This window comes from Dendropsophus ebraccatus, chromosome 8 (genome assembly GCF_027789765.1).
Source record: "Dendropsophus ebraccatus isolate aDenEbr1 chromosome 8, aDenEbr1.pat, whole genome shotgun sequence".
Lineage (NCBI taxonomy): Eukaryota > Metazoa > Chordata > Amphibia > Anura > Hylidae > Dendropsophus > Dendropsophus ebraccatus.
This window is the reverse complement of record NC_091461.1, coordinates 40,709,099-40,723,250: the sequence shown is the minus strand read 5'-3', so window position 1 is coordinate 40,723,250 and position 14,152 is coordinate 40,709,099. Positions and strand designations below refer to the sequence as shown.

Genomic DNA, 14,152 nt, shown 5'->3' with positions numbered 1-14,152 from the left:
GCTGTAGGCCCTGCATGAAGTTTTCTTTCCAGCTTGTCACAATGTTCTCTGCTGCCACCTCTATCTCAGGAACTGTCCAGAACATCAGTAAACCTATCCTGCTTTGGACAGAGGGGGAAGCAGAGAGCATTGTGTCAGACTGGAGAGAATACACCACTTCCTGCAGGACATACAGCAGCTGATAAGTACTGGAAGTCTTTAGGGTTTAAAATAGAAATAATTTAGAAATCTCTATAACTTGATTTATTTTTTTTCTCCATAGTACCCCTTTAAGTGACAACATTACATTACGATCACTAGTGTAGCATTAGGTGAAGGTCATTCAAATGAATCCCCAACTATGTAATACCATGTAATAGATGACACCTACACGTGGCCATGTCATCAACAGAGAAGTCACAAAAAGTACATTTCAGTTGATTTCACAGCAATCTTAAAAACAACAGCTGTTATTAGTACAATAACGCCCGTTGGTTTAAAATGACGGCCGTTATTGGTGGCAAAATGACGGCCATCCATTGAGTGAATGGATGTATGGATCATGTAAGCTCCTGAGCCACTAACTGGAGGAAGAACTGTACATGCTCCTTATAGGGCTGGCGGTACACTAAGAATCTGTCTACAACTGGGGTCACGTGACTAAAGATTGCTGTGAAATCAACAGAAATTGACTTTTTGGGACTGCCGGGTCACTGACATGCCCACTTGTAGGTGGCATCTACTGCTTTTCAGTGCAAAACACAATGGGGGAGATTTATCAAACATGGTGTAAAGTGAAACTGGCTCAGTTGCCCCTAGCAACCAATCAGAATCCACCTTTCATTTTCCAGATAGTCTGTCAGGAATGAAAGGTGGAATCTGATTGTTTTCTAGGGACAACTGAGCCAGTTTACCTTTATACCATGTTTAATAAATCTCCCCCTATATCCCTGCAATGTGAAACAGTGATTAGTCCAATGACATTCAATAAAATCAGCCGCCATTTTTACCTAGTAGAAACATAACCTGAATCTAGACATTTAAGCCCTGCCAGTGGGACACCAGTGAGAACACCAACCAACCAACGGTGAGTGGCGGGCCTGGCCTTGGGACCCCTGTCCCCTGAGTTGTGATAACGTCACGACTTGGGGGAAAGGGCCTGTCCTGACTGGCTGAGCGGCCAGTCCATCAGCCAGGTCAAGATTTGCCAGCAACGCAGAGCCTGGAGTCAGGGAGGATTCAGGGACCGGTCCCACCGCTCACTGCTTGTTATCAAATTCCCCTCTGCCCTGTTGGCTGCTGAATTTTATAAAACACTGAACTTCAAATAAGTAAATGGTTCCCTCTTAACATCTTTATTCTCTCCAGTTGGGGTAAACTGGTTTGCACTGGGTCACAGCTGATCACTGTGTGGAACATTGAAGTGTTTTTGGAGTCCATAATTATAGTCATTTACAAACTCGGTGCTAGATTCTCAATACACTCTTGAAGAATTGCAGTAAAATATAAAAGTATGTGAGTCCAAAGCCAAGTTCATAAGAGCCTAATTGTTTCGTAATGAAGGAGGCCACATTGTCTGTTTATATAGGGCTTCTTTGTTTACCTCCTTGGCTTTTATGATTTTATTTTTATGACTTTTAATGCAGATGTAGGCAAAAGCAAAATTTTTTATAAATTGTGTGCTTCCTAACAATGAATAACAACCCTGGAATATGTTTACCACATGCTAAACCTTCCAAGTATGTCCTTGATGCTGTTCCACACCAATAATTATTACATATTCTGTGGTTGTTCTACCATGAGTGGCCCGTCCTGTCCTGCCATCCGTAATTCACTCAAAATCTATTTCTCTGGAAAGAACATGTAGAGAATGTATATAATGCTGCAGTTATGGAAGTAATATTATATAATGTCATTTCATTATTATAAAAACTAGAACCATATGCATGCAGCACATTGCCGAACAGACACAGCTGTAAACCAATACTGTTTGTGCTATGTTACCATCTTATCATTATAGTATAGGCCGCTTTTCAGAATACCATAAGGTATTGGAAGTGTAGGTGTAGTTTAATGCCGCCAGCATTGTGGATATGTACCTGAATATAGTAGGCAAACTTTTATTATTGTCACCCTGGCACATAGTGTATGTACATATATAGGGCTTGACAGATGACCATTCAGATGACCAGATGACAATTGACCATTCTTTAGTAACTTGCCCCAGAACCAAAAACTACTTCTGTGTCCAAGCACCAAATGCCATGTGCTCTGCCAGGTCAAATACACCTGACTTTACCTTTGCATCTAGTTCATTTTATGGGTGCAATGGGCTAGGGCCCGTCAATGGTACTATCTATCCATAGGACATTGGCTGTAGGATTTAGAGGGGACTGTATTACCAAATGCACATTTAAAGGGGAATGTATCAAGATCGATGTACCTGTGTGCCGGTCTTAAAGAGGTATTCCAGGAAAAAACAACTTTTCCCCTATCCACAGGAGATTGGGGGGGGGGGGGGGGGTTCCGACCTCTGTACCCCCCGCCGATCTCTGGAGTGGGCCCTGGCTTCTCTATTATGAATAGAGTTACGGGTACGGCACATGACCCGCGGCTCTATTCATTCCTATGGAGTGACGGCAAGAGCCGAGTATGCTGTAGAGCTCTGTACTCACCTCTTTATGTCGACTCCACAGGGATAAATAGAGCAACATCTCACATGCTGTAACTGCAGCTCTATTCACTATACAGAAGTCGGGGGGGGGGGGGGGGTTGCAGAGATCGGTCGGACCCCCCGCGATCTCTTTCTGTGGATAGGGGAAAAGTTGTTTTTTTCCTGGAATACGCCTTTAAATAAGGCCCCAGTCCCATGCACCCGACTGGATTTACTGAGAGGTGCATGTCTCTTAGTAATTTTGGCAGACCTGTGGCTGCCTCACAGTACTGTAGATGTAGAAATCTACACCGGCTCCGGAGAAAGTGTAGATGCTTTATTTAAACCATTGATAAGTTCACCCATTGGTTCTATAAAGTAGACTGTTCTTCTATAACCTACATAAATGCAAATACACACACAAAAAAAATTCTAACTATTGGAATCAATGTCTATTAGTCAGAACCAATACTTTTCCCACCGTATACTTAGTAGTTTGGTTGTCCCTAGCCAGTAGCAGGGCAGAACCTACATGTAATCATCTTCTTCTTTTTTTTTCTTTTTTTTTTGCTGTTTAACCACTTTGCACTGTTTTGTGCTTCCTTTCCTCTGTATATCTGACCAGCGCTCTCTCTGCATTTTTGCTTACGCTGGGTAAATGCAAGTTGTTTACATTTATTTTGTGTAAACACTTTTGTTTTTTTTTTGCTTATTTTAACTTTCAACATGCTAAAAATGAATAAAACAATCCCAGGCAAAATGTACAAGCTCTAGCAAAAGGTTAAGTAGTGTAAATAATTTAAGTAACAGCAATAGTTGGGGAATTAAATAGCATGGTGTTAAACAGAGGAATTGGATCCACCCAATGCTCATGTTAAACTAGATTGTCATAGAAGGAATCATGCTCCGATGCTTATCTATCTTCATGTATACTTATAGACTATGACAAGTCTAAAATGTGTCAGCAGTTTTCTATCCCAGTGTGTTATATGCCCATGTGAGTTTAAACAGGGTCATCTTTCATCCCATATGGGTTTATAACTAGATACTTGTTTGATATGGACTGGCACCAATCTATTGACTGTTACTTGGTCATACCCACCACATTGTTTTAGTATACTGATCACAGGAACTCCTATTGATTTTGCCCCCAGTGATCACCTCTAATCTGTAGGAGAACCTGATACCAAATTCTCAAATTCCCTGCAGCGCCACCACTAGGAGAACTGGAGCATTACAAAGTTTCACAGTTCCCATTAAATTAAATGGTCTGTGCGTAATGCAGTGATGTGTAAGATTCTCCAGAGGGAGAGATAACTATAACTACATAGCCATGCTACACTAGTTTATATATTATCCTGAACCAGGAAGCTTTCACTGCTAGGTTTATGGATCATAAAGACTAAGCTAATAGTTAGGCCGGCTGTTCTCTTACCCTAAATGTTACAATGTTACTAACAAGATTCTTCTTTTATCATTAGAAGAAAAATATGTTACCGTACAACCCTATACCAGCCAAGGAAAAGACGAGATTGGATTTGAGAAAGGTGTCACTGTTGAGGTTATCCAGAAGAACCTGGAGGGATGGTGGTACATAAGGTAAGAGAAGTCATTGGTACAGCAAATATATATATATATATATATTTATATATATATATATATTAGAACCGATTCTCCGAGTCACTGCAGTGTATTATCATCTCTCACTAACTGTTTACTAGACCTAAGTCTTTTGTGTAGCAGAAAACTAGTTGTCTAGTTTGTCCTTTCTAGTTGTGTATTGTACACTGTAAATCCTTACGTGTGTACAAGAATCCTGGGGGAGTTAGTAAAGGAAAACACAGCAGAAGCAAGAAAGCCTAAGTAGATCATGAGAGTAAAACATTTATAGAAGGCTGGCATGGCTTGTAAGACTTTACTTGGATGTTTATAATACCTGTAATCTTCCTGCCCTCGCATTGTGTATTTGACCGTTGTCCAGCACTTACATTGTGGCCTGCTCTTCTCCATAAGGTGATGGAATAGTCATTGTTTACATGGTCTAAATATATCACCCTGTGACAGATATTGTGAAGACTTCTGTTTTTCCTCTAACAATATACAGACAGTCTTTAAGATGTTAGCACAGATGTAGCTTCTGCCAACTTGGTTTGTGGCACGCTACCCTTTTTCCAGGACACGCTACTTTATCGACCTAGCTCACTGGTATCCAGAATGATCCCAAACCTATCTGTAATCTGATATCACTGAATGTTCCAGAATTTTCCAGCTACATATAAGGGTATGTTCAGATGAGGGATTTTCTTATCTGAAAAAAACCATTGTGGAATCCAGGACAGAACACCAAAGAGTACCCATGGATCTCTCTGCAGATTTTCACGTGGAGTAGTCCCATTCAGCCAATTTAATCCACCCTCTTTAGTGAAATAAATAGGAGTTATATAAAATTATTTCTCTGGGACTGTGGATAACATTGATTTTCACTTAACTGTACAGACAATATAGTATTAGGCTATGTTCACACAACGTATCTTTTCGTAAAAGTATGGCCGTTGTTGCAATCGGCAACAACGGTCGTACTTTTTACGAAAAGATAAGTTGCCTTGTACTTTATGGAATCCCGGCTGGAGCGAGCGGCTCCGGCCGTACGCTTCATAGTGTGCAGTGGGGAGTTCTGATGCAGAGGCGCACAGATGCGCCCACATCAGAACTCTGCGGCTGCAGAGATCATCCCGCCAGTACTGCAATACCGTCCGGGATGATCTTTTCAGAGACCGGCTGTTCCGTGACACGGCCGGGTCACGGAGCGGCCGGCCTCTTACATAGTATGAACATAGCCCTATACTGTGAAGATACTATGATAAAATATAGTGTTATACTCTTGTCCAATACAACCACTGTATACAGTCATTGCAATTTTATATTTTATTTATTATTTTTATATTTTATTTGCGGATTTAGGCTTTTGATAGGACAAAGGCTTTGTTACTCTAATTGCAGCATCATGTGGTAATCCTCTTCACATAAGTCTGCCCCATTCTGATATTTGCATTAAAATGTAATGTGGTAATCCACCTTAAGTATTACGACAAAGTCCTCCTTAAATATGTATCATGCTAACATTCCGGCACATGTGTTGATCCCCATTTCCTGCCTCTTTCGCCTTGTATCCCTCTGGAGTTATTCCCAAGCTGGAGAGCAGATGTTAGAAGCTGGTCTTCCCAGACACACTTACACTCTTTATTTTTGGAGCTTTCCTTTGATTTTTTTTTCTTAATCGGAATAATATTACAATTAACAAATTACATACACACATGCCGTTCCCTAATGGTTATTTCCACTCCAGAACATAAAAACTAGACAACAGTTCTAATTGCAAATGTATTTATTGTATCCTAGGTACCAAGGTAAAGAGGGCTGGGCCCCTGCATCATATCTAAAGAAGGCCAAAGATGATCTGCCATGTCGAAAGAAAAATCTTGCCGGGCCTGTGGAGATTATAGGAAATATCATGGAAATAAGTAATCTCCTGAATAAGAAATCTAATGAAAAGGAGACAGGGAATGAAGGGGAAGAACCTCATATTAGCAAGAAGGAGATCAGTCTGCCAATCCTATGTAATGACTCTAATGGGAACTCAATGATGACATCAGAGAAACCAACACTCAAAGCTACTCCGGGATCTCCGGCAGTGGCAAGAATAGCTCCACAGAGATCTGAAATAAGTAAGACCTTTATCTGTGTTATAACACTCTCATTATCACATACTGTACAACTCGATCCTTGGTCTGCACATTCCTCCCCTGCGGATGTCCTCAATATAGTGTCCACAATCGGAAGATTATAGCCACCATGTTTCCTAGACAGCGAAAGAAAAAGTAAGACCCAACCTACTGTGCCTATGTGACATGAACTCCTTTTACCCAGGTCGCTTATCAGCAGTCAGGAACGAATCGGACAGTGTAAAAGGACCGGTGATCAGCTTACTAATTAGATATCTCTTGTTCGTCAGCTGATCATATCTTCCGTGTCCCGGATTACGCCACTCCAGTCCTTGCTGCTCGGTCGCTTCCTGGTCTCTGCAGGGGCTTGAGACGTGACGTTTCAAGTCCGCTCAGACAGTCAGTGGCAGAGGTGGGATTGCCCTCATCCACCTCCTCCCCGACCATAGGCAAAAAAGCCCCCCAGCACGGAGTAACCGTTTAATAAATTGTTGAGCGTTTATAGGTGAGGGCCGGGATCTACTTCATACTGTGCTGTTGGGATTTGCCTTGCCACGTGCTCCACCCTTCTTATTCAGAGTGTCGTCTAAAAATAGTTTTTCGAAGTTGATAGACTGGCCATCATTGGTAAGGGTCGGCTGCACAATTGATTAAGCTTTGTAACGGCTTTGCAAACTAGCCCTGATCTCACTGATCATTGCTTTTTTATTGCAGGTTGTGTAAAAGGGCCCTTATGCTGTGAGAGGGGTGAGGGAGCAGGGCACAGTTGATTGGTACACAGCACAGCTTACCATGACGATACTAGGCCCTGCCCACTCAGCACAGTTATAGACAGTAAATTAACATTTACAGGAATTTAGCAGGAGGGTAAAACCTGGGGAAAAAATGCTAGTTAGATGAAGCATTTCTGATTACACTATTTTAAGGCAATTTTTGCAATGGCTGTATTTTTTAATCATATATAACATTTTTTATTTTTTCCTAATTTAATTGGTTTCATAGTATTATCATTGTTATTTTTGTTACCTGTTTTTTTTTTTTATTAATTAATTGCTTTTATTTTTAATATCAATGTGACTGTAGTTTACATTTCTATTGTTCCATGTCAAAAGTTTAACATCATTTCTTTTTGGAAAGTTTTGTACATTCTTTTAATGTATTTCTTTCTTCTGTACTTGGCAGGTTCTCCAAACCTGAGAATGAAACCACCACCCCGGAGAGAATCTAGTCTGGTTGGTTGTTCTACTTTCTTTTCTTGAGAATTTGATCGTTTTCATTTCTTTAATTGGCTAAATCGGTTTGACATCAGTATATGCAATTTACATAATGCAAAGACTCATTGCGGGGCTTATAGTAAGTGATATGCCTGTAAGGCCTATAAGCACTGTGAGTTGTGGAGAAAGAAGGCTTAGGAAACACAAAAGCCATTCTTAGCAAAGTCTGGAAACAATTTATACAACTCAAGATGTGGTGTGAGAATTTTAGTGAGTGGTACAATGAGATGTCCAGTATTGCAAGACAAACAATACATATAGTTTGTATGGTAAAAAGAACATGAACCTTACCTGGAGATTACTTTTGACTTTAAAGGGATACTCTGGCAAAAATCTTGTAATTTACCTCTATTTAAAAATCTCTAGTCTGTCTTCAAGTACAGTACTTATCAGCTGCTGTATGTATTTTCTTTCAGTCTGACACAGTGGTCTCTGCTGCTACCTCTGCCTGACGCAGGAACTGTCTAGAGCAGTAGCAAATCCCCATAGAAAAACTTTTGTTAGCACTAAAGTCAATGCTTAGAGACTTTCTCTTTTGTAATATATTCTTTAAAAAACTAATAAAACATTGAACCCAAAAAACTTTACTGCTCTGGACAGCTCCTGTCTTGGACAGAGGTGGCAGCAGTAAACACTGTGTCAGACGGAAAACTCCATTTCCTGCAGGACATACAGCAGCCCGATAAGTACTGGAAGACTGGAGATTTTTAAATAGAAGTAAATTCCAAATTTATATAACTTTCTCAAACCAGTTGATTTGAAAAAAAAAAAAAAAAAAGATTTTCGAGTACCCCTTTAATGATCTATACATCTGTCAAGACTAATATAGATTGAAATTGCAGGTTAGCAAATAGTAAAAAGATTGAATTGGCAATTTTCATTTATAGCAGTGTTACCATTTTATGGCTTGGTCACAGGATATGCCATACATGACTGATAGGTGAGATCCAACCACTGGGACCCCCATCTATTAAGTGAACAGGGGTTTCCATATCTTCTTTCCACCAAGCCATATCCATATAGATCCATAGCCATATAGACTTGAAAAGAAACAATTGCTGCCAGCTCTCTTACCTGGCAAAATTGTGTTGGTGGACCCAACATTTTCCCAATAGGTTTTTAGTAGTGGTATCCCAACTATTGGCCATGTATGACGTATCATGTGGATGTGGTTGTTTAATAAGATTTTTTTTTAAATATTTTTATCTATGTGAATACACTATGAATTATATATCACACATGTGCCATAGCTTATTATGTGTACAAGACCAAGTACTCTCTTTCTACTAACAGGACCTAAAAACAAACCTTTTGAAACTATATCCTTGTTGATTTATGTCCTCCAGGGATTCCAGTTGCCAAAACCTCCAGAGCCTCCATCAGTTGAAGTGGAGTATTACACCATTGCAGAGTTCCAGTCTTGCATATCTGATGGGATAAGTTTCCGAGGAGGTCAAAAGGCTGATGTAAGCAAAGAGTTATGTTCTTTGAAGCTTATATTGTAGTGACTAAATCCATCTATTAAGAGGGCATGACCTCAAATATGTCTACATACCATAATCTCATATTGTGGAAAAGTAAGTCCTGTAGGATTGACAAGAAGAGGTGTATAATAGCATAGTGTTGTAGACTATATATAAATTAATAGTTGTGATAATATTAAAGATTTCTTAGCCATTATAATATAAAATCTGTATAAATAAGGCATTTTAGATTTTTACTTTAATGTAAACTTCCATCTATTTGTTTCGTTCCACTACATTGTTCACCTAGTCCGTAGTGGGTAACAGTGTATTTTACGTATGTCTATTGCGTATGTGTTACTATTACTTTGTGAGGACCTCAAGCTTATACCTCTAATAGGAATCGGTAACATATCCCACATCAAAGTCTCCCTAAAGGAAGCCCTAGAGAAGCTCCGAGCATGTAACTGTCCATATGCGGACAATATCTATAAATAGGCTTTCTATATTTGCTGTATAGGGTAACTATTCTTATAAGGACACTCAGTTATATAATTAGAGCATCCCTGGAGAGGTCAGTCAGTATTCCTCACCAGTAGCAGTGTTGAGGTCAACAGCACCAATAGACCCAGTAGTGCCTTAGTATAGGATGGTAAACGCTGGTAAACCCACAATCCCTCCAGTGGGTAAAGGCAACATAGAATCGAGGAAGTCCAACAGCATCAACAGGAAATCTTCAATGTTTTATTGCGCAGAACAGCTTACATGAAATAGGATGTTTCGACCCTGTCCAGGATCTTTGTCAAGTATACTGTATAACTGTTCAAGTATACATGTAAGCTGTTCTGCACAATAAAACATTGAAGATTTCCTGTGGATGCTGTTGGACTTTCTAGTATTCCTCACCAGAACTCTCTCTAGAGCAGTGGTATTGCTGACAGCCATTGACGCACATTTTAATGTGTATGGGGTGGCTGTCAGCATCACCCTGGAGGCAGCTTAGGAAAAAGAAGTTATCCATTAAACAGGTATTTGGGATGGATGATGCATATTGGCATCCATCATCCCAAGGCTAATATGGATTTAAAGCATCACAAACTATGAAATAATTTAGTAAAGCACGCTATTCCATACTTAATTATTTGTGGTATACTAATGTATATCAGCCAAAGGGCAAAAAGACACTCTTTTTACCTCCACCTTACCATGGACCCCTAACTCCCCCCTCACCCTCTATAAAAGGTGATTGGCTTCATGGAGACGGCCAGTCGGGTGTGTATAGTGGAGAGTAGGTTGCAGCAGGCAGTTAGAGCAGGGAGAAAACTGATATTACGCCGCTGATCCACCAAAGTCCATGACTGTCCATAGCGGAAATTGAATGATTGACAGGCTGATTGAGTTTTTTTTTTTATTTACATTTTCCAATTTTGGCACTGTCACAGCAATAGCTGTTGAAAAATTGCTACTCTGTAATAGTCCCAGTATTGTAGCTACTATAGTTAGCCTGTTTTAATAAAAATTCATGTGTATGCAATACGTGAATATTCGCGAACTATGCAAAATTAATTTCCGAGAGATTCGCTCATCTCTAGCTCTAACTCTTTATACTACAAATTATACATTTAATGCATCCAAGGCTTATTTAATAATTCTAACTTTAAGTACTTTATCTCTATGGTTTGTACTTTGCATTAGGAATCATTTCAGGTGTAGACAATATTTTTTCAGGTGCCAGTGTAGTCTTTAGAAATGTAGAGGCATGTGGCCAAAAGTTTAATGCTAAAACTGGTTATTTTGATCTCTTACAGGTAATTGAAAAGAATTCTGGTGGATGGTGGTATGTACAGATTGGAGAAAAGGAAGGATGGGCCCCCTCTTCATATATTGATAAAAGAAAGAAACCAAACCTAAATCGGAGGACAAGCACATTAACAAGACCAAAGGTCCCCCCACCTGCACCACCCACAAAGTCTAAAGAGGTAGAAGAGGTGTTAGTCACTCGTCATAGCGGCTCTTTAGAGTCTAAAGAGTCACCAGCAAAGCAAATATATGAGGAGCCTGAATATGATGTTCCAGCTTTTGGCTATGATCCAGAAGCCGATTTGAATGACTCCCTTACTCAGAGCAATTTTGCTGATGAAATTGTTGAAAGTATGTTCCAGCCCTCCAAACCATCTCCAGTTTCTACTCTTCAGAGAGCAAAATTTCAAGTGGGAGAATCCTGTGAAGATGTCCGCAATGAAGAAGAGACTATCTATGAAAATGATGGTTTCCGACCATATGTGGATGACATGGCATCAAACAAAGAGTCAAGCAAAGAATCAAGTGGAGATTCTGATTCACTGAAAAGTTCATCATTGGTGCCAAGAACCTCTCCATCTGGAACCCCTTCTAAACCACCACTTTTAAAATATAAATCTGAAAGAAATGTTCAGGAAACCACTAAAAATGTTTCCTTCTCAACAAATGAAGAGAAAAAGCCCAGGTCTGTGTCTGATGCTGCTTTGCGGTCAGTGCCAAAGGTTGGAGCAAAGAAAGATCCTGAACAAAAACCCGGAGTTATTCCTTCTACCAAAGCAAAGCCTTCAGTTAAACCAAAACCCTTTATAAGCAAATCTGATTCTCAAAGCCAGGAAAAAATGGACATTAGCACTTTGAGAAGACAACTAAGGCCAACAGGACAGCTACGAAGTGGGCTTAAAGGTTCTAAAAGCGAAGAATCAGAAAATCTCCCAAAGAGTGCATCAGAGGATATGGAAATAACCCCGAGGAGAAGTTCAGTAGATAATCCTTCAAGTTCTTCACAGTCATTGATATGTCCAAGTAATAAAGACAAATCTGAGGATAGTAACGAGAAAATCTTTTATACTGCCACAAGCACTTATCAAAAAGTTATGGATACAGAAATTAGCTTTCCAGCAGGAGTGAAAGTAGAAGTCATAGAAAAACAAGACAGTGGTTGGTGGTATATAAGATATAAAGATTCAGAAGGTTGGGCACCCTCACATTATTTAGAACAAGTAGATAATAAGCAACAGGAAACCTTGGCACCTGAGCCTGAATCTATGAAATGTAAAAAGAATGAAAATAAGTCAAACAGCCTGGAAAAGATTGAAAAAAGAGTGCAAGCATTAAATACGATTAACCAAAGCAAAAGAACAACACCACCAGTTCCTTCTAGGCCACCCGGAGGATTCTCAAAACCTACAGGGCAAAATAGCAACGTTGTAAAGTTAAGAAATGGAGTAAAACAAATTGCAGTAAGACCCCAGTCTGTATTTGTTTCCCCACCACCCAAGGAAAACAACATTGCTTGCCATCTACGCAGGAATGAATCGCTGTCCGCCACAGATCATTTGAGGTCTGTTCGAAGAAATTCCTCCTTTAACACCGTCCGCTCTCAGGTAAATGAATCTCGATTCAAGCCTACTGATAAAACAGAAGTGGACCCACCCCAAATGGAAACTCCCATACGCTCTCCTCAAAAAAATGGAATCCCAGTGTCTACCGTTCGACCGAAACCTATTGAAAAGTCCCAGTTTATCCACAACAACCTTAAAGATATGTACATCTCTATTGCTGACTATGACGGAGATGATGAAACCGTTGGATTTCAAGAAGGGGTGTCTATGGAAGTCCTGGAGAAAAACCCTAATGGTTGGTGGTATTGCCATATTCTTGACAGCGTAAAACCATTTAAAGGATGGGTGCCTTCAAATTATTTAGAGAAAAAGAACTAATAGTGCTTTATGTGGAGATAATAATATAACATAGACACTTAAGATATTTTCTTAATTTAAAGATTAGACTGACCCTCCATGTACTTGGAAAGCCAGCAATATGATCTCCATGTAAAATCAAATTCTGTAAGAAAAAAATGATCCTTGTGGAAAAAAATGTTTGGAAATAACACAGGGTATTGCATTGAATTATGGTCATCAAGTAGTTTAAATGAAAACCATATTTGTGTGCCTTCACTTCATTATCTGGAACACTAGAAATGTCCCAAAAGTCCAGGGAACTTCTACTGGCACGGTCTGCAGAATACTATGTCTGTGCTGATTTTCCCTGACCTCTCGTCTTTTTGCCAACAAGAATAGACACTGTTTAGTGTCTGAAAAAATTTTGTAACTCAGACATAGAATGCTAGACGTTGTAATTAAATGTTTCTATCCGGTTTTTGACTTTCTATCCCATGTTCTAATTTGTGTTTATTTTTGGCTTTTGCATGTTTGTGTGTATACTTTCAAAGTCCGAAGATTGTGTGTAAAAGTAAACCCTAGATTTTTCTTTTTTTTTTAGTTATCGACTATTGACTATTTATATCAACTAGATTTTCCCCCTCTAACTTGTAATATTTTTTAATAAAATTAGGTAGTATTTGGTGTTGCTAGATTTGCAAAAATCACATAATAAAAGCCCAAATATCCAGGCCAGTTCAGCAAAAGTAACTTGCCCTTATGCTTAAAGGGGTCCTATACCTAGTATAAAGAAAAACACTATACTGCTCTGGGCGTTGTATTATAAAACATAGATGCACAGGGGTGTATTTGCACCTTTGTAGATGAAATGTATGTGAACCAACGCTTATCGCTATGATTACTAAGATAACACTCCAAAAATATTTTTGAAAAAGTGTATACTAAGAATTTAAAGGGATTGTTTAAGATGGCAAAAAGGTGGTATGTGGTATTGCAGATCATCACTATTCAAGTAAATGAGACTAGAGTGCAATATGTTATACAGCCTGTTGTCAGATGTTTTTTTTTTTTTTAAAGCCATTTTTTTATATACATATTCTTCTGGACTTCCCATTTATTGCAGTGAAAATGCTCTGTCCATTTTAAATTTAGTTACAAGAAGGTATAGAGCCCCTTTAAATGACCACTAAACTTAAATCCAAATAATTTTTTAGTTATGGTTAGTATTGTATATATGTACAATAATTTTTATGGGGTATAAACTTATGATTGGGAACATATGTTCTTTACGAATTCAAATTATTGCAACCAGCCACTTTTGCATTTCAAGTTTTGGGAAACTACCGGGTCCTTGAATGTA

At 39.2% G+C, this 14,152-nt stretch overlaps 1 protein-coding gene across 3 annotated transcripts in view; it reads left to right on the top strand.

Moving 5' to 3' along the window:
• SH3PXD2A (SH3 and PX domains 2A) overlaps positions 1-13,862 on the top strand; it is a 219,620-nt gene extending 205,758 nt beyond the window's left edge. For all 3 annotated transcript variants that reach the window (XM_069980239.1, XM_069980238.1, XM_069980240.1), the window contains 5 exons: positions 4,114-4,231; positions 6,032-6,357; positions 7,537-7,586; positions 8,975-9,094; positions 10,900-13,862. In XM_069980239.1, the coding sequence (XP_069836340.1) occupies positions 4,114-4,231; positions 6,032-6,357; positions 7,537-7,586; positions 8,975-9,094; positions 10,900-12,831 (2,546 nt within the window). In that variant the 3' untranslated portion in view covers positions 12,832-13,862. The remainder of the gene's footprint in view (positions 1-4,113; positions 4,232-6,031; positions 6,358-7,536; positions 7,587-8,974; positions 9,095-10,899) is intronic.
• The last annotated feature ends 290 nt before the right edge of the window (positions 13,863-14,152 follow it).